The sequence below is a fragment of the Leptidea sinapis genome, chromosome 3, assembly GCF_905404315.1.
Source record: "Leptidea sinapis chromosome 3, ilLepSina1.1, whole genome shotgun sequence".
In the NCBI taxonomy this organism is placed as follows: domain Eukaryota; kingdom Metazoa; phylum Arthropoda; class Insecta; order Lepidoptera; family Pieridae; genus Leptidea; species Leptidea sinapis.
The window spans coordinates 6098779-6121115 of NC_066267.1; the positions used below are offsets into that span (position 1 = coordinate 6098779).

The following is a 22337-nucleotide window of genomic DNA, read 5'->3' on the forward strand; positions in this document are numbered from 1 at the left end:
TCCTGTAAATGTCATAAATGCAAATAGCTGATTAACTAAATTATTATAGGAAGTGTTTACAATGGTAATATGTCCTCCGGGAACATGCAGCCATGTTGCATCCTTAACATTGAAGTCTCCTAATACTATGAATTTATCATTTGGGAATTTAATTACTAGATCAGATAAATATTCAAAAAATGTAGCTTGAGAGTTACTTTGTTGTGTGTTTTGTGGAAAATAACAGCAGAAAACCCTTAACTTTTTTCGGGTTGTATACTTTTCCAAAAATAGGTCCAGAGAAGTAATGTCCGCATCAGGCAAACATGGAGGCACGTAAGAGTGACGCATGTCTACAGTAACACAACTACGACGTACAGCAATCAGTGTACCCCCACCCATAGTCACTCCTAGACGCTTGTAATCACGATCATTTCGGTATACACTATATCGCGAGTCAAAAAATTCTTCATTGAAAAATCCTTCTGACAACCATGTTTCGCTCAAACAAACTATATCATAATTCATATTCAAAAGATTCAAATAAAATTGTTTTGTTTTGGTGCGTAATCCCCTAACGTTTTGGTAAAATATAGTTAGAGCCATACTAAGTTAGAAGAAGCATTAATAAATAGTAATCATAAGTAATAATTCGATCCAAAATTTGTTCAAACAGTTTTCTACAAAATAAGTTTAAAAACGTACACCACAAAATTGTATAGCAATAAATAAAAGCACTTATAATAAATAATAAAATAACTAGCATATATATTATATTATATATGATTGACAAATTCATATAAAAACATTATTTTATTTATTATATACAGAACAACGTCTGTCGGGTCAGCTAGTATTTTATAAAAATTATAATACTAGTGGGTAATTTTAAAGCACCATCGCATCAAAATCATAAGCGGGACGGTAGACGTCAACAGTCGACGAGAGCCACGGTTGAGTCACTACTCAAGATTACATAGATTCATAGATAACGAGTTAGATGATGTGACAACAGAATATATTAATTTAATTAATAATTAAATAATTTAAATTGTATTTAATGAGTTCAAATTTTCTATTTAAAGTGTTAAATCCGCCAATATTTGCCTTTAAACAATTCGACACGTGTTTCGCCTCTACACATGGCATCCTTAGGACCAGTTGTCTCGCCAAAATCTGGCACGAGACTCAAGACGAGTTATAACTTTAAAATGATATCGAATGTGCGTTACCTTTTATAATAAGTAAACTAAAACCTTTCAAGAAATCTTATGTTTAATATCAAGATTTAGGATATTTTGATTTTCAAAAAGTTATTGATGTCATTTCTCTGATTAGCAACGCTTCTTTCGATAACAGTTCAAAGTTTTTGATATCTGTAATAGTTACGGAACAATGGCCCGGTCACACACAACGATTACACCCTGTATTGTTGGTTCATTAAATGAAAGTATTGTCACAAGAAATTCAACACGCGTAATACCAATCTCAAATGTTTCCAACCCGTTTCTTTTTAAATAAATATTTACAATTACATAAAACAGCAACTAGTGTGTATTATCATGCATTTAATGACAGCGCAATCAAATTAACTAAATTTGAACCAAGTTAACCACGTGGGTATAACTATATTATGCGGACTACAATCGTGGTCACCAACAGCCTAGCGAAATTCTCTACGAAAAAAGCGAATCGCTCAAAATTAAAATGCAGTGGATTTAGGCTATAGTCTTGTAAAAAACGGAGATAGCCGAAATCCACTGCGTTTTAATCAACTGGACGCTTTCAAACTATGCCGGATTACACTTCATCGCCATACTGTAATTACTTATTATTTTATATTATTTCAAACCTGTGTCAAATCATTGTACGTTTCATAATAAACTAAATTCAAATTTTTACTTAATTAGTCCCACCACTTATTACGTAGTATTTACATCCCCTGTGGTGGCCATGAGTACTGCAGTAATTTGTTAGAAGATCATGCTACAAGTTAATACGGACCTTGTCTCTCGTGGAAGCATAGACGGTAGCTGGATGCGGCCGGCGAGCGAGCGGAGTGCGGGCGGGGGAGGGCGTGCGAGTGCGCGCGGGGGAGGGGGGGCGAGCGGCCGCCCGCGCCGCCGCCGGCGAGTACCCCTGCATCATCAGCGAGGCCTCCAGGTAGTGAGGTTGCTGGTCCCACTCCAGGGAAATCGCTGCAACATTCAAAATAATCTTCATCTCCGCCCTTTAAGTCCTCTATTAAAGATTCCAAAACAGTAAGCTTATTGCCAACATTAAAACACCCAACGTCCTAATAATCATTACATCATCCAAACGAGTGTTGTAATGAAATTCAGTACAACATTATACCATCCGTTTTCATTACAACAATCGTTAAGATAATGTAATGGTTGCTAGACCGAGCTTTTTTTAATGTTAGCAATAAGCTAGCTGTTTCAGAATCTTTTATAGAGGATTCATATTATGGGTGTAGATAAAATTTTGTATGCAACTGTTGATAATTAAGTATAGAAACACTCATGTGATGCTATTGTCATCCCCACATTCATCTTTTCATACCCCTTATTACACAACAGTTGCATAAATAAGTATTAACAAATTCGGAGCTTTTATCCCATTAGCATTGCGATGTGACTATTAAACATGAAAACTAAAATAACAAACTAGATTTAAGTACGTATTACAAACCAATGCGTACGACAATGGAGAACGTACAAGAATACTTGTACCAACAATTTCAATAGTACCAACAAACACTTGGTACTGGCAACTGTCAATGTCAACAGTAACACATACATACCATCCACGTCGAAAAAGAGATACTAACGTAAGTGGTGTTATTACAAAAAATAATTAAAACATCGTTTAGACACATGCTATGGTAGACAGTACTATGACAACGTCAGTGGCCTAACAATGACGTCTAAAATGGAGTTTATCTTTTTCTATTACAAAAAAAAGTATTTAGCTTGTGTTTAATTACAACGTCGTTAAATACAATATAGACTGAATTGTACAGGATCAATTAAAGGAACGAAACGCAAATTTTGTCAGCTGTCAACTATCTGACATAAAAATATAATCTAAATCTTACATTAAGAATATAGCTTCGACTCGTATTTAAATATAAACAATATCCGCATCTCGTGATAAAACTTTGTTTTCAAATTTTATCTGTGCATTAATCATAGAAGTGAGTCTTATCACTTTAAAAACATAACAAATTGTTTAAATTTACAAGAGCGACATCTCAAATCAATTTCCTAATATGCAAATACTGGGGTTGAGCAGGTTATCAACTGTAAAGCAGATGAAGCCACAACCTGAGAGTTGAACAGAGCATACAAGATTTCATAACGATACGCCACTCGAACGGTTAGCTCAGTTGGTGGGTTCGAGTCCCGCATCGTTCATAAAATTTTCAAAGCAATGTCTAAAGATTATTGAACGCTAAACAATATATAGACAATTCATGTTTTTTTTTTTTTTTGTAATAACACAGAAGTTATGTGCACGAGAGACACAAGAGTACGTACCGTCGCAGCCGGGCGGCAACGGCAGCAGCGGATGCGCGGACAGGCTCGCGTTCAGTGTGTGAGTGTGTGCGTGCGACACGTTGGCGCGAGAACCCCGCGCAGAGCACGCGGCCGAGCGAGACGCGCGGAACGAGCCCGACCTGCGGCAGTCGGACAGAGGATGGTCACTGGCACCGCTACTAGCTCGACGGATCAAACCTATCCCTAATGTACCGTGACGCGTTTCGTTAACAATCTCGTGTAACAAAAAATTTTCAAACTACCGTCACATAATTTTCTCTAACTGATTTTGGTGCTGTGTACATCATTTAAATGTGCCCATTGTAAGAGTTTAAAACACTGTTTAATGGTATTATTATTTAAATATATTGCACTATAGAATAATTTTAAAATGGAAAGGTGAAAGTGCATTAATTAAAAATTAACATCGACACTACCTAGTAAAAAGAAAAGAGGGAGCGGGGATTAGGGCTGAGGAGTGACTTCACGACACACAGTGCTCGGCAACCGATCTAACGTAAAGCGTCACGATACGTAGGCGAGCGTGGCGCTGTATTGAGAGACAATGTTCATTCCAATTTAAATAACAATGAATCTTACTGCCCGGCGTTAAAGTTACAATTCGTACCATCCTCCGACCGATTGTCGACTTGGCGCGGCCGACATAGTCGTATTCAAATGTTTATTTTTTAAGAAGCAAAAGTCTCAACGTATACAGCGCATGCTCGAAATGTCTGACCACTTAGACATTACCATAATAAGCCTCCCACTAGCCTATACTACCCAATGGTACCTAACTGAAAGGATCGTTTCGGTAACAGTAAAAGTAAAGTAAGGTAAGAAGGGCAATCATACGCATATAACACAAAAACCGTTGTCAGACAAATTCATACAATTTTTCGGTTTTCATGATTCAATTAAAGATTAATGTCTCCAATGGTTTTCATCAATTTACACGCCGCGTTGCCCTTCCAACCTTCACTAACTAATCTGTCCCCATCATGCAAGTTTTCCAATATCATTAGAACAAAAATTATAAAATTCATAACATGCTTATTATTAGTATGAAAAATATGCAAAAAATATATGATTTTTGTTAAAAAGATGGATTTAATTCTAAAACTATTAAGATTGTTTATATTATATTTGGTTACTTGATAATATAACAAATTATTATAAACTACTGAAATTTTCAAATACAAATTGCGACGATAATTTTATTCGTTGCACAAACGATATAATATATTGCTTCATACATGAGGGAGTTCAACGAGCATACGAGTCAGCAGATGTTAAGTGCAAGATTACATCACAAATGCCAATAAATGTTACATGACATGACAAACTATTATAAAAAATAGAAATTCTTTCCATGTTCAACATAATATTTTGGTTAAGACATGTTTTTTTTTTAAGTTACGCAAAACTTTAAGTGTGACCTACGTAGGCCATTTGCATTTATTGCATCAGCCATGTTTCACGTAAGTAAAGTCTGAGCAAAATCTAAGTACGTTCTATAGCTCACAGCCTAAGTGGTTATGACATATTGTAACTTTTTAGTGATTCTATATTTGCAATTTTGATGTATAACAAATATTAAAATTATAATACGTGAAACTCTTTAGAGAAGCTAAATTCCGCGTTCAGGTGAATTTTTAGATTTCATTGAAGCTTCTTGACCAATACGACCTGTGAGTAAAACCTCCATAAGTGTCTACTATTAATTCAAAGCAATGGTACTAAGCATGCCCAAACAAAATACTTATCTCAGACAATAAGACGTAACGCGTAATGTGCACCAGTGAAACCAATGATACCAAAGTGACCAAAAACAAGTAATCTATCATGTTTACGATGTATTCCCACTTTGAGTAATATTTATCCATGTATAATTTAAATTCGCTGAATTGTTGAAAATAATCACTAAGATTTCATATTGTATATTTCACTGGCTTCACTCGGTACTTTCGTGTACATCATTGTTTATTCTCTGAACCAATGTGATGATACTATTGTGACTGATAATACGAGTGTTTTCTTCTTCTTATTATATTCTTAGTATATTCTTCATATGACAATCGTAATACACCAAAAAATAATATCACAAAAATGAATTTTCCTCTGTACATATGTACAGATGACAAATTTTCCTCTGTACATATGTATAACTGTCACAGTATAAGCTAAAGCAGTAAGGACACTAAGTAAGTAACAAACGTTAGCAAATGCTCACGTACACAGACATAGGTCTCAACGCTGCAATGTCCGTTTAGTGCTCTTTTGCTGTTATGCGTGTTAGCATCCGCGTGCGGCCTATTTTATTATTTTATACATGTGTATAAAGTAATTCCTATCATGCGTTAGGTTAGAAAGCGGATTTGATGCAGGTGGGACATTGTCTTGCGTGTGGCCAGGAGCGTGCCTAGTAAACGCATGTCACGCCGCGTTGAGACTTGCTTCTGTGTGCGTGGGTAGTGGCTAACGTTTGTACGTAGTTTCCTTACTGCTTAGTGTTTAGGTTTAGAGCGCCGGGATCACAGTATATTATGCATATCCCGGCTATTTACATAGAAGTACATTACAAACATTACTTTTGAATTCAGTTCTTTAAAGTATATGCCTGGCATTGACGTTACTAAGATGGCGGCCTGTCCCTATATCAACGTGCGGGGATTGGGTGACTATTATTACAGACTCGTTGTACCAGTCACATGTAAGAATACAAAACCAACCTCTGGAACGTCTGGCGCTTCACGTAGTTGTCTCGCACAAACTCCACAATCTGTTTCTGAGTTTTGCCGCTGTATCTGTAAAACAAACAGAACATTCGTTACACAAAATTGATGAAAACCAGTTAAATTGTTTGTTTAACGCTAGTATTCTTCATGCACAAGTGATTCCTCCGGTGAAACAAGAGAGTGTGAACAGCAAGCCATTGATAGGGGCCATCCAAAAATTACGTACCACATTAAGAGGGTGGGAGGGGGTCGACGAAGTGTGCCATTGTGTGACGAAGTTCCACAAATTTTGTAACTTCAGAACACACTTTTAGAATGAAGCTAAAAAGTGATTTAGATATAATATTTACCGTAAATTATATGATGCAGTAGGTATGTTGATAAAAAAAAAACAAAATGAACAAGAAATTAACAACACATTATGGAAAGGTATGAAAAGTAGTGACGATGTTGCTGTTTCATAAATTTGTAAATGTAAAATTTAAAAAAAAATTAACAAAAAAACAACCGACTTCAAAAACACTACTCCAAAATAATAGATATAATATGCACTAAAAAGTATAAAAATAATTGCGTATTTTTATACAATCTAATTAATTAATCTAATAATTAGATTAGAATATAATAATATATAAATAATACTAGAATTATTCTAGTTACGATTATTGTAATTGTCGGTGTTAAAAAAAAATAAAAATATTTTTTTGTTTTTAGTTAGTCTCTTTCATAAGTATATATTAAATCTTTTGTATTTATATATACTTACTACGTTTCAAATTAAACAATTTTTCTTCTTTCAATGATCCGTTACCACCAGGTGAAACGAAGCTCGTTTGCGAAGAGACAGAGATGACTCACCTGAAAGAAGACCCTCGCGACAACACCTTCGTCTTGTGCCTGGGCAGACGAGAGACGGTCGAGCATCGGAAGAAGCCGTGGTTCTCCACGCACTTCTTCCAGAAGTTCTTGCACTCGTTCCGGCCCTCGAAGAAGAACTCTACCACGTCTCGATAGTGGCTCTGCAAATATTCATACACTTAAATAAGTATGTGAGGTAGTTAAAATATTCTTAACTGCCTAATACTATAGAGGTATATACATATATTTTATAGCGCCAATAAGGCATTTAAGAAATAAACAAATGATTCACCAGTATATTGCGCACAATCTTCTCAGGCAGTAAACAAAAAATTTCATAATCGCTACAGAATTTGGACTAACATTAATCTATACTAATATTATAAAGCTGCAGTGTTTGTTTGTTTGTTTGTTTGAACGCGCTAATCTCTGGTACTACTGGTCCGATTTGAATGATTCTTTCAGTGTTGGGTAGTCCATTTATCGAGGAAGGCTATAGGCTATGTTTTTTTCAAAATTAGGGATCCGTAATAAAATTGCTATTTTGTAACACAAGGTGTAAAATCGAAAACCTATATCGCTGCAAAAACTATTGACAATAGAACAAAATGATGTACAGGCTATAATATAGGCAATATTTTATTACTTATAAAACTATCGCGTGAATTATACTTTATATGGCAAAACAACGTTTGCCGGGTCAGCTAGTGATTAAATAAAAAGCAATTAACGAATGGTTTGCCTAGCAAATTTTTATGTACCAATTACAATTACACGGTGGAGCCAGAATCACCATATTAAATAAACACACGAATTAAGTAATTTAACCGTTAAAAAAATTCAAAAATATAAATACATAGTTCATCTAAACAAATAAGTGGGCACTGACGCCTACTTCGTGCCTACCTGTGCGTTCACGTAAGGGTGGTTAATTTTTTATATATATATAATTTCAATATTTCAATTACTTACTTTCATTGCTAAGGTTAAGATAATTAAAGGTTACTTGTCAAGGTGAAGTAGTATAAACACGAGTAGTGTTTATAGTCGACATTCTAGGTCCAGCTGTATATTACTATGACGTCTTAAGCAAATTAAAAAATTGTAGAATCAGCTTCTGGCACCTTAGATCATTTATCATCTAAAAAAAGTTGAGGTTTCTCTATTTTGATCAATGTACGCACACTAACTCAAAGTGGCATATAATCGAGATGGTATGTTTAATTAATAAGCACATTGAGGAATTTGCTAGAAACTGTGATATTCATAGTGTTAACACGAGGAACAAACATAAACTTGTTATACCTACTACTCGGTTAAGTCGAGTTAGTAAGTCTTATTGGGCGATGTATATGCTTATGCTTTTACAATATGATCCCAGAAGATGTACAAAAGAAAAGTATTACGAAATTTAAAAGAAAAGTTAATAAACGTTTGTGTGGAAAAGGCTACTATAGCATAAACGATTTTCTTAATGATACCACAGCATGAGAATGAAGCGAACACCCTCAGGCGCTTTAATTATAAATGTTTATTGTACGATATCACATTGTTATCCAAATTTTTATAAAAAAAAGCCCTCGAGTTTCTTGCGCCCGTTGTTCTCAGGTCTGAGTTTGTCTATTATGGGTGGTAGTTTTTGAGGGTTCAATAAGTGATTTTGAATCCTATTTTGAATAAAAATATTTGAATTTGAATTTACATCGGTTGTCTAGTAGTAGCAAGAGGCTATCTAGACGTATAAATTATCTATGTGTGGCGCTTATCGCATCTGACAATTAGACTGTTGTTCTTACATAATAAAACAATATCCGGACGACCGAGCCTTGCTCGGATTTTTAAGAATGTACAAGACTTGAACAAAAAAAAAACTAATAGGACTTCTGGATTCGAACCGGGGTCTTCTGCTTTCCAGATCACCCAATGTCCCATCTGAGCTATAATAGTCTTGTATATAGTGGCGAAATTTACCTTTGTATTCTAATGTTATTGTAGCTGTTTCTCATTCAAACATGGATAAAACCATTTTTTTAAATTGAAACCTAGCTAGATCGATTTATCACCCCCGAAATCCCCTGCATACTTAATTTTATGAAAATCGTTGGAGCCGTTTCCGAGATTCAGATTATATATATACATGTTGGACACTAACATATCCCTCCGGATGTAGCTTGATGAGGAACCGCTTCCGCTTGAACGATATCTTCCTGATCTTGGCCCAGCTGAAGGTGTTGATCTTGGTGAAGTGTTGGAACACCACGACGCCCATGTGAGCGACCGCCAGGTTCAGCGGGACGCCTTCGTGGTCTTTCGCCGGATGCATTTTGATGCCTACTCAAGAGAGAAAAACACAGATTTTTTATTATAATTATAAATTTTATTGTAAGATATTGACTAAATTAACAAAAAAAAACCCAGGTGAGTTTCTTGCGCTCGTTATCCTAAGAACAGAGGCATACTATTTCAACTGGATGGTAGTTTTTGGCGTTCAATAAGTGATTTTAAATCCTATTTTTAATAAAAATATTTGAATTTATGAACTATGTGCGTTGGATGCTTCGTATTCCGATTCATCGATCATAAATTTTGTTACAATTGATTTTGGTATGGTTTTTTATTCAATATCCGATTATTACAGTCCATTTAATAAACTTATAACTTATAATTAACTTACATGCTCCACTTACGTCCCACGCACATTCATCAAGTTTATTCCACACGCATTCAAATAATTCATCCAGTTATAATACAATTGATAATTTCAGAAGCTTAAGACCGTCATGTAAAAAATAACCTACGAGGCACAACATGCATTTTTGTTGAAGAGTTTATACAAGAAGTTTATATTCTTTTAAATAACCGTCAAGATTTTCTCCCCGCCCCAAAGCTCTGCCGTCACAATGATCCATGTGAATTGGTCGAAATACCAACTACAAGTACCTACACATTACATCTTATCACGATCATCATTATATAAACCAGAAGACGTCCACTGCCGGACAGAGGCTTCCCCCATTTGGGGGGTTTTGCCATAATCGTCCCGCTTGACAGGGGGTTGGCAGTAGATGTTGATGCACTCTTCAAAACCCGCAGGAGGAGATGGGGTGGTGCCATTCTGGTGCGACACCACACACACATCATTACATTACATGATCCGTGTATGCGGTTGTATTAAAAAAGTCTGGTAAAATTAATAGAATAATAATACTGACACACGCAAATTATCTTGCCCCAAACTAGGCATAGACTGTACTATGGGTGCAAGACAACGATATATTTAATACAATATACTTACCTAAACATACATAACTACATATAAACATCCACGACTGGGAAACAAACATTCATATTCATGGGATTCGAACCCGGGACCACTAGCTAAGTAGGCAGGGTATTTAACCACTGTAGGGGTCGTCAAAATGATACAGTTTGTGAACTATAAAATCACATAAGGATTTACACCAGTATTATAATGCCTGAAGATTTTTGAGAACACAATTAAATATGATATAAATGACTTACCATACAGTTCACATCTTCTCGCAGTCTCCAGCAAATTCAAATCGGCCTCCGCTGGACTCTGCCCTCTGTATATCCAGGATAGTGTTACAATCATTGATTAGCATAATGTCGTGTAGTAAGTTGTGTCGTAATGTCTATAAGTAATAATTTGACTGAACATGAAAAAACAGACTTGCAATTCGTCGTCAAATAAGAAGAAAAAAGAAGTTACAACATGCTGAAATGTTTTTGAGATGAGAGTTATATAATATAGTTGGTACTCTTAGTTGGAACATCCCTAACGGCCGTTCCCAATATTCAGTCTATCTCCAGCTGTGGCCTACTTGAAATAAAAATCGTAACTATAGTTGACTTTTGTATCCCAATAAACTTATCGACGGTAACTCACCTTATCCGTATTGTATACTTTGGGACCTTCAAGATTAGAGCATACTCTCACCTTAAAGACCAGCAATGCATCTCTTGACCCCTGGTGTTGTGGATATCCTTGGGCTATTGTTTGCCCCCTCTTATATAAAAGTACAGGCAATTAAGTAAATAAACTATTTTATGTAACAAAATTATACTCGCATATGCTTTTTATGGTTCTCCATTATCCGTTTCTCTGACTCCGGGTCCTGTCCTGTGAAGAACTTGTACCCGCTGAGGTACGAGTGGTCCGGGTAATCTTCTGGCACAAAGTCGCCGCATTCCGCTGAAAATTGTTACGTCAATTATTAGCATTTCAAACTAAATTTTTTTAGTCTATCGCATAGTTTCTCAATCTTTTTTTTTTTGCTCACCGCCCACTTTGAGTTTGTGTTTTTTTTCTAGAGAATTTTTGTGTATATTTTTGCCTTTTTAGACTATATATTTTAATCTACCCACGCCCCATCTGCGCCATCTCAATGCCCCCTAATTTTATCTGGGTCTTCTACTGCCCCCTCCCCGAAAGTCTCAAACGCCCACAAGGGGGCGTTATCACCCACGTTGAGAACCTATGGTCTATCGGATCCCACTGCTGGGCAAAGGCCTCCCTTGCTTTACTCCATTTATGTCGGTGCTGTGCCAGCTCCGACCAGGTCTTACTATTGGCATCCAGATCGTCACGCCATCGTTTTCGGGGTTTTCCTCGACGTCTTTGGCCGTCTTGAGGCACCCAAAGTCAAATACTTAATCAGGCCATAAATACTGTTTCAATTACAATTAAAAATAAACAAAATACTATAAAATATACAATATCTATTGATAGCTAGCCTCAACGTTTAAATGACTGTATTGCAGCCAATGGAGACTACTTCGAATAAGTTTTTTATATTTTAAATTGTTTTATATTTATGTATTAAACTAACACACTGTATAAGTAATAAATGTTATTTGCAATAGAAATTCTTCTTTCTTTGTTTCAATATTTATGGCAAGCCTAGGTATACTTTATTTAAATAAACTTAAACTAAGCTAATTTGAATCTTAGAAATATGACATTTAAACTACTGAATTAACCATAATATGGTGAGTACCAAGAGAGGTTCGAGTCCCGCATCGTCCATAAATTTTGGTATGTAAAATAAATTTGAGCCTTTAACTTCAAAATGGGAAAAGGAAAGAAATTATAACATTTATCTTTATATATATAATTCTTCTGTGAGTGTGTATGTCACTGAACTCCTCCTAGACCGATTTGGATGAAATTTTTTGTGTGAGTTCAAGGGGATTCGAGGATGGTTTAGATTCACAATTGAACTACCTCCTAAACGGCTGGACCGATTTTGATGATATTTTTGTGTGTTCCAGTGAATTTGAGATTGGTGTGTGTCTTCAGGTGGATTCGAGAATGGTTTAGATTCACAATTAAACTACCTCCTAAACGGCTGGACCGATTTTGATGATTTTTTTGTTTGTTTCAGTGAATTTGAGATTGGTTTAGATTCTCAAATACGTCCATATAATATAATTCTCTCCGTCCATATAAATAAGAACTCCTCTTAACGGCTGGACAGATTTTGCAAATTTAAGACGTGTGTACAGGACAACGTCTGTTGGGTCCACTAGTCTATATATATAAAAATGAAATGCTGTTCGTTAGTCTCGCTAAAACTCGAGAACGGCTGGACCGATTTGGCTAATTTTGGTCTTGAATTATTTGTGGAAGTCCAGAGAAGGTTTAAAAGGTGAATAAATAGGAAAATGCTGCTAAATTAAATAAAAACAAAAGATTTGTTTTTCCATTGATGTGTCCATACATAATTTCTATGAGAGAGTTTTGAAAAAAAAAAGTTAGACAGTTCTGCTGTGAAACAATTTCATTACGACAGCAGGGTGCATATTTTACGAAGTAATTTTTGATGTTATAATATATTATTGACAAATTCATATAAAAACATTATTTTATTTATTATATACAGAACAACGTCTGTCGGGTCAGGTAGTTAGAAATAAAAATAATGGACAGACACACGTTCACACGTCATATTACAGGGTGGCGCAATAGGACGTGCATACTGCATCATCTATTTTCGCGGGGTAGAAAGTGCGCGGGCGGGGGGAGTCTGCATCGTTGGGTAGGCGGGCTCATGGAGTTTTAGTCACTATGAGTCACTTCGACGGGAAGTGTCGCGCATTTTGCGTGCGCGCATTTTACGAGAACTCTCGTTCATACATCGTTACTAGGCGTTTATATTGTTCTGAATATGGACTACGGCAAATTAGTGAAGCTCCGAGTGCTAATTTAATTAAAATATGGGTACAGCGTTTTGAAGAGACTGGTTCAACGTTTAAACCACAAGCAAAAGGTCGTCCAAGAACATCTAGGACCGACGACAATATTGAGAGAGTTATGCAGTCTGTACGAGGAGATCCACAAATGTCTACTCGCAAGAGATCGTCTGTCTTACACTTATCGAGACGAAGTTTGCAACGAATTTTAAACTTGGATCTTAAACTGCATCCTTACAAGCTGCAGTTAACACAAGAATTGAAAGAGTCTGACTTCGGAGCAAGGCTCGCATTTGCTAATGAAATGCTTAATCGATTTTCCAATTTTGACAATATCCTTTTCTCAGATGAGGCCCACTTCCATATCAATGGGTTCGTAAACCGTCAAAATTGTCGTTACTGGAACAGTGAGAATCCCAAACTCAAGCACCAGAAACCACTGCATAGTCCTAAAGTGACAGTATGGGCAGCAATCTCTGGTAGAGGAATAATTGGACCGTGTTTCTTTGAAAATGCGCGGGGGCAATACGTCACTGTTAATACCGAACGCTATGTTGCGATGTTGGAAGGTTTTTTGGCTCCAGAGCTTGAAAATTCAAGAATAGTGAATTCTAGGACTTGGTTTCAACAAGACGTAATTACCTGTCGCACATCAAATGACTCCATGGCGGTTGTGAAACAGATGTTCCCTGGCAGACTGATTTCGAAAAGAGGTGATATCCCATGGCCCCCACGTAGTCCAGACGTGACGCCTCCTGACTTTTTTTTGTGGGGATACCTCAAGAACAAAGTCTACAGCAATTATCCGAAAAACATCGATCAGCTCAAGGAGAATATCCGTAGTGAAATGGCAGCGATTACACCAGCATTACTGAAGAAAGTTTTCAATAACTTCCTTTTGCGATTAGAGGAGTGTCGTTGTAGAGAGGGTCATCATTTAGACGATGTTATTTTAAAAATAAACTTCAGTTATTTCTTAATAATACATCAATTTTATTTTAACTATACCTTTTGTATTTATTTTTTAATCAATATTTTAAATATGCACGTTCTATTGCGCCACCCTGTACAATCCCCAAACTAGCCATAGAATGTATCAATTGTTTTCTGACGACGATATATTCTATACAATATTTATACTTAGCATATATGTACTTCTAAGTCTTAGCATATTCTTCTAAGGATAGTAATTAACTTGTAGAGACCCTGGTACCAACTTTCTTTAAAAATATGCTATGGAAGAGCGGAGTCTCCTAACACGGGAGACGGCTTAAAAGGACGCTCCAATCTTGAATATTTGTTTATTTACATACTGTCTTGGTAAAGTAGTTTCGGGCGCTCGCTCTAGTATGTCTTGTGGTCCTACATACCCTGCGCTATGTACTGCAAAGGGGTCGTTGGTAAATGTTTTAACTGCTCGTTAAAAAAATAAATGCTCTAGCGTAACAGCAATATGGATACAATTTCCACGATTCTCGGGGAAGCAGAACAATTGGGAATCAATAATTGTAAAAACTAAGATGGCCGCTGCGTGAAACTATCACTGCAACAATAATGCCCAAGTTTCTTGGGGTTGTAGAGAACGAATTTGGCACCATATTTGTCGACCACTTTCCCGACACAAATTTAACGCGGATAAAATCGCGAGTTAAAGCTAGCACACATATAAATACATCCATGACTATATAAGAATAAACCATTCACATATCAGACTTACTTTGTGCCTACCTAACGGTATTCGAACACGGAATGCCTTCGAAATCACTTACCAGTGAGGCAAAATATAGTTGTAGAGGATACAAAATATTACACAAAATAATTACTGAATGAAACTGGCAAGTTCCCTCGTCTGGGTCGTTTATAACACCAACTGTAGTTTTTTCATTTTAATTAAATTACCCGCGCGCGAACAGGGAGAGCTTTTAAACAGTTTCACCAAACAAATATCTGGCTGCCTTTTAAAAACATTAATGACAATGTTTACTAAGACACTCAATGATTTTTTCCTTATGCCTATCAATTACAAATTATTTAGTATATCGTATTAATGTATTTTAAAAATATATACTGTATGGGAATACGAAAAATCCTTATTTTTTTTTGTTTTGTGGAAGAATTATCTTAATTTACGCAAAACCTTTTAAGGACAAGTTAAGTATATCTAGATTAACGACTTTTGTTCACAACTATTGCCGAAGTGTAATAGTAAATTGCCTAAAAATATATTTTCTTTTTTGTGATACTAAGGTCGCACAAGTGCTTGTAATTTTATTTATAAAATTAAGGGACGAGACGAGCAGGACGTTCAGTTGATAGTATTTGATACGCCCTGTCCATTACAATGCAGTGCCGCTGAGGACTCTTGGAAAATACAAAAATTCTGAGCGGCAATATAATAGCGCTCGTCACCTCGAGACGTAAGATGTTTGGTCTCATTTGCCGAGTAATTTCACTAACTAGGGCGCCCGTGAAACCGAAGCACAATATTGCTTACACATGGCTGCTTCACGGTAGAAAAAGGCGCCGTTGTGGTACCCATAATCTAGCCGGCATCCTGTGCAAAGGACCCACCCACTGGTAAACTTACATTGGTATGGGTGTATAGCACGTGAGACTTTAGAATTTAAACTTTTGCGTTGTGAATACTAGTTTAAAGACAAATATTTCAAAACACCGCACTTGATAACCGTCACGTTATCACCATATATTAAGTTCGTGAAATGATATGACATTGGGAATAATGCAAGTAGTTAAAACAGGTGAACGAAACCTGATGATTCAAAGTGAATACATGATAATATTGAATAAAGAAATTCCGAAATTAGAACAGATTTTTTATTTTTGAATGAATAAATAATCATCTAAGTTGAAAAGTGTTAGAACAAAAACATTTAATCACAGTTTACGTAAGTTGCCCTTAAGATGTGTCGCGTTAGTTACCAGTAACAGTAAGGGTAACTGGTAACTAACTTACGCATGCTGGGCAGCGAAGAGGCTTTCAAGGCGGCTTCTTTTTTCTGCTAGCACGTTATGATGCAGAAAGAGGAAGTCGAGAACCCCTTAGAGAGAAGGCACAATTGCAGAGGGCAGCAAAGCGGGGCAGAAAGGGGAGAGGGGTCGAACATGACCTTTCAACCCCAGCCCCGTCTGGCAGCCGGTAGAGAGCCACTGGTCGCCTCTTCCCCAAGGCTATAAGTACATACTTTATTAAGTCTTTGAAAAACTATAGTCTATGGCCTAAAAAGCATTGTTTATACTGTAAACAATGTACAGTGGTGCCACTGACAAATAAATCTGACCTAGTTTTATGGTAGGTGCATAGAAATATTAGGCAACACGTAGTACATACCATATTACATAAATAATATTTTCATGTTTAAAATTATCATCATCATTAGACTATACATTTTAATGTGAAACTAAAAAAAACTTGTTAATATAATTTGCCAAGATGCTGCTAGGTATGTACACCCGCCTGTATCTGTATGCCGTGATATGCCCTGCTAAGATCCTCCTTATAAATTCCTTTATATCGAGGAGGTTTAGTGGGTATTACCAAGCTTGGCCAACTGCTACCTAAATAAAAGACACTCTAAGTGGTTTTGAGTACCACACTCCCTGTGCCATATGGTGCGCAGGGGTAGTACGGAAATATATTTCCTCCTCGATAAAAAAAAAATAAGTTCAAGTACTCCGGTATAAATAGAGCATTATCTTATTAGTGAGTAGCGTGGCCACAATTAGCGTCCTTCATAAAAGCTTCAGTTTAATATCCGAGAGGCCACAGAATCCGGCTAATAACTTTGGTTGTTAGCAACAGTTAACTACTGCGAGAGGGCCGAAAATTTTGCCAATTACGTAATATTACACAAGTTACATTTGATGCTCAGATAATTTATACGTCTAGATAGAGTCTTGCTGTCAGACAACCGATATAAACAGGGCAGGAATATTAGTTTAGTGTGCGTGACAAGCTTACGTCTTACACTCGCGTTTTGTATGACACTTTGTGTTAGTGTGCGTGAACTGCTTAAAATAGAGGTTAGTTCTAAAGTTTTCGACGTTTTCACAGCTGTAATTGTCTATCTAGACGTATAAATGCTCTTAGATTTGATTTAATTAGTTGAAGAGAAAAGTTTAAGACCAGTTAAAGAGCCACTCGAATGGTACAAAATGAACATTAAAATAAGCAAAGACTGTAACCATTCCATATTAATTCATAATTTCAGCTGTATTCCTTCGTACATAGTGGCGTATTTTAAAGAGGAATGTTAATTTTAAATGCAAGCGGGTTTTTGCCGTAGATTTCAGGGTGTTTATTTGAGACCCAATTGCAATGAAATTCGTTTCAAATCAAATCACTTTATTCATGTAGGTCAAGGAAATGAATGACACTTATGAATGTAAAAAGTTTTCTTTTCTATTTATATATTTACCGCCACTACGGAAAAGGTTGAGCTTTAATGAGACAAAGATGCAAGAAACTCATTGCTACTCTTTTAAACCGACATTTACGGCTTCATCTTTCTTTTAGAAATCATTTCAATTAAAATTTATGTACCTAAGTAGCGCCCCTTCACGAGTACGACATTCGGGCCAGCTTCGGAAGGGAACGACCCGTCCCACATCTCCACCACATGCAGTGACATTTAAGGCTGGGGACCGAGCGGATAGTCTTGAGGAATCGAGCGTTACCTCTCTCGCACAAGATTGCCATAGTTATAAATCAGAATTAGAAAAGCATATTTAATTTATTACAAACATAACATAATACAATTTCTTTTACAAAAATAACAAAACTATGTCATGTTAGATAGTATTGGTGTACAATTAAAAAAGTTTCGTACAATTTTTATTTCGATTGAATGATTAGCATGGCTCCAACTGTAAAAGTAAGGGGTATTTTGGTGATGTTTTTTTCACACTGTCTTTAAAAAATAGAAATGTAAAGAAAAACTTAATTTCCTTCTCATAATCTGTAGATACATAATTATTTTTTGTAAAAATTCAAGCTTTATATAAACCATCAAGAAATGGTAACAATTACGCGCTATTTTGGCGATTTCATGGCATATGTGAGCATGACTAAGCCTGTCACAGTTACTCAATCGTGTATTAATTGTATTTTTTAAATATTTAATACACAGATAATCATTATACTATGTATATAAAGATAAACAAAAGTGACAAAGGTTATTTTGCAGCGTAATATAATCTGGAGCATACAACGTTTAAAAGTCAGTTATCAAAGTTTTTTATAAAACTGATAAGTCACTATTGGAAATTTGTAATCCCAGGAATCACGGATTCCAGCTCGAACTTAATCGATTTTATTTCCAAATTAGTTTACATATCATTATTGTTTAGAACATCTTAACATCCGTAATATGTTCCTTCTAGGGGTGTTCGATATTATCGAATATATAACGTTTGTCTACTTGAGAACTTTTTTCATATTACAAGGTCACATATAAAATTAATCTGCGCTAAATTTGGAATGCCCTCCGAGCAATCGACCCAGAAAATACTTTAATATCTTATTACAAAGCTCTGAGCACAAAACTTAGGCCTTCAAAAGACCTACAAAATCTTAGAGCGAAATTTCAATAATAACCGTATTCAAGTTTCTCAACGACTTAGCGACAGTTCTGCTGTGACATTAATTTATTACAGGAACAGAGAACAACGAAATTAGTGTTGATGAATAGAATAGAAATATATAATTAAATAAGAAATATTGCACACGGTGCTTTTCTTTGCTCAACGCGCTAGGTTTATAACAAAAGTAATGAAAGAATGGAATTACCTGTTTATTCTAAAATTTATTTATTATTTTTGAAAGCGATATCTATCTGTAAAGGGTGTATAAAATCGTGTACTATATCTTGAGGTGTATATTGGTATTAAGTAGTGAGTACATATAAATATTTATTTTCGGGAAATAATCACATTTAAAAAGAAGTGAAAACAACGTGAAATAACGTACCCAATTATAAATGATTGGTAACCTCTGCCTGCAGCCATTTTCATTCATCCCCGCCCACACACTCATTTCATTGATGCTACCTGCAAAGGGCGCGTGGGTTGCGGGCGGGGAGCGACTAACAACGAACATTTTGTATTATTAAATACATAATTCATTATTATATACACTTGCTCAGCGTTTCTCAACCGCAGGTTCTGCTCGACGTGACCGCCACTGACTCCGATACATTTAGTGCAACGTTTCACGACATTGGTGTAACACCCGTGTCAGTCTTGCAAGTGCATAACTTTGTTCGTTATCGCTACAAGCTGCGGCGTAGTTCCAATTTTTGCGCCCTAGACACATGAGCATGTTAAAATGCTCTTCATTCGAGTTCATGACGCACAAAAACTAACAAACCATAACTAACTAACATTACTTAACATCAAAAATCGACGCTAGCACATCCGATGCGAGTTTTCGCGTAACTGAGTGAGTGTAAATGTTTTAAAATAATAATTCTAATTTATGCGACTGGCGGCATCGGCCAAAGGATACGGACAAGGTGCGAGGCGAGATGCCCCGCCTTTTTCGATTGAGTCGCCCGCGCCGGCCGCAGCTGACGCTATGACCTTATGACCTTAGTTTACTGATAGAATAAATAGGTCTGGGGTTCTCAAGATTTTTGAATCCATTTAATATGAAATGTTCTTTTTACTGTAGCGTTTAATCTAAGGGGTTTTCAATTTTTTTTGTGGTGTCTCCGCATTCTTCATCATATGCGAGTCAATTATCGTACACACTGTTTATATGTAGAATTAAATATAATTTTTAAAACCCGATGTTTGCTAATGACTCAATAAGTAAGCGTCAACCGGAACAAACGCTGTTATCATATAAACTCAACAGGCCATTCTTTCACATTGATAATATGAGTACAATATCCTTTGTTACACAAACTTATCGTGTATCGTATTTTCACGAACTATCGAACACACAAACGTTTATAAATCATTTAATATTTAATAACTTCTTATTGGACGGTAAACCGCTTCGTAACGTAACGCGTTACGGAGCCACAGTCGGTTTGCCTTCCCTTTCTCTCACGCATACGACAGCGGTAGGCTGGCCCCTCCTCTCGCACTTTAAAGTAATTGTTACTTTTATAGAATGAAATAAATTCACACAATTAAAAATTAATCGAAATAGATAATACAGACATCAAAAAGTCTAAGCAACATGAGTGCTAATTTAAGTGTTAAGATGGTTTTTCACACTATAACGTTGTATTTTATTTCTAAAATAATATTTTAAGGGTCCTATGATGTAAAAATAACAGCTGTTGTCTTTATAAGTTCTTTTATCAACAGAATTTAACTATATTAGAATCTACTGTAGAAACTAAGGTATACAATGTGAAACTAAATGGGTATACTATGCTTTGAACCAGACATTCATTAGGTCATCTCTAATGACTATGTGAAGTCAGAAATGAATTAGCATTATATTTTAATACAAAATTTAAAGTGCTAAGTTTTCGCAAAAACTATGATTCCCTCAGCCCTAATCACCTGTTTTTTTTAACTCTCTTTGACCTAAAACAGATGAAAAACGTAGATGTGACATAATATCAGATAATAGTAATATGCCTACTATTCATTGCAGCTGTGAAGCAATTTGTGTTCTCATTTTGCCATGAAGTCAAAGTTATTTTGTATGTGCATTTGCTTTAGCTGACATTGAAAATACTTCTACATTTTTATTTACTGTAGTTATGTATTACCCAATAAAGATAGTTAATTCTAATCTAATTATGACACTATGTTATGTTAGTATTTACTCTGATTTCCGCGAGTGTTACACATTTAAATAAAACACGTTTAAAAGATAAAAACTAGTGTAATTGTAACTGTGTTTTTACATTTTGTGTTTATTTAAATATGTTAGGTTGAAAAGATTGGCCTGTCTGCGTTAATACTCTTTGAATTGTGCTTTGAAACACGATATTTACTGCTCTGTGTGTGTATAAATGTCTACTCTAAAGGCCTACCCTACACACTGCACCATTTTTAATTCAAGATTTGTTTATTATGTTCGAAATTAAATGAGTTCACGTTTTTGATAAGTTATTACGTAAGCACTTCAATGTAGAATTATTTGAAGTGTTCTTCAAGTTACATTGAAAATAATTCCAAATTTGTAATTGTAGATTATGGGTACCACAACAGTACCTTTTTCTGCCATGAAGCAAAAATGTGTAAGCATTATTATGGTTTGGTCTGAATGGCACTGTAGCTGTTGTTATTACTGGGCAAATGAGACTTGACATTTTAATTCAAAAATGTTTTATCCAATAAAGATAATTCTAATAGACTCCTATTAATAAATTGTTCTTCACGGGTTTTTTTTTGTCAAATATGGATATCTTTGACCATCCTCGTATTAAGAATAGGTACTCCATTCCCGAACCGGGTTTTCTACCCGGCCTGGGTATGGAATGGGGCAGTTATTGAGTTTTTCTTAGGAAATTTCCCACTAGCAGCCCATATTTCAGAAATGTAGATGCTCGCCCCCTATTATGTGGGAATTAAGCATAGTGAAACGTGGGTGGAAAAAATACACCTTTAACCCTTCAGGAATACAGATGTGAAACGGTGTAATGTTATGTAATTTCTTATTTTGTTTATTTGTGTCGCGATAACAGGAAGTAAAAAATGAATGAATAAATACATAGAATACACAAGCCACATTTCATGTAGTGTGCATACTCCTTAATCATAGATTATTGTTTATGTTTAAGTCCATAGGTAGGTGACCTCTATCTGTTTATAAACAAAGGACCGCCTAAAACTGGCAGTCTCTTTAAAAGTTAGGATTGTCTAAGAAAAGAAATTGAAAAATAATATTTTTATTTCGTAGGGAAGTTTTTTTCTTTTTTTTTATTTATTTATGAAAACTTAAACATCACCATACTATTGCATATGACCCAAATAATGTACCATTGAAGAGATGTTATACCCTTTCTGGTTCACGTTGTAT

At 35.7% G+C, this 22337-nt stretch overlaps 1 protein-coding gene across 2 annotated transcripts in view; it reads right to left on the reverse strand.

Annotated features, from left to right (window-relative positions):
- Window positions 1–22337, reverse strand: part of LOC126979378 (FERM, ARHGEF and pleckstrin domain-containing protein 1) — a 120649-nt gene that overhangs the window by 71921 nt on the left and 26391 nt on the right. For both annotated transcript variants that reach the window (XM_050828633.1, XM_050828632.1), the window contains exons 6-12: window positions 11210–11333; window positions 10640–10704; window positions 9270–9448; window positions 7118–7278; window positions 6254–6328; window positions 3522–3661; window positions 1984–2177 (exon numbers count right to left, since the gene is read on the reverse strand). In XM_050828633.1, the coding sequence (XP_050684590.1) occupies window positions 1984–2177; window positions 3522–3661; window positions 6254–6328; window positions 7118–7278; window positions 9270–9448; window positions 10640–10704; window positions 11210–11333 (938 nt within the window). The remainder of the gene's footprint in view (window positions 1–1983; window positions 2178–3521; window positions 3662–6253; window positions 6329–7117; window positions 7279–9269; window positions 9449–10639; window positions 10705–11209; window positions 11334–22337) is intronic.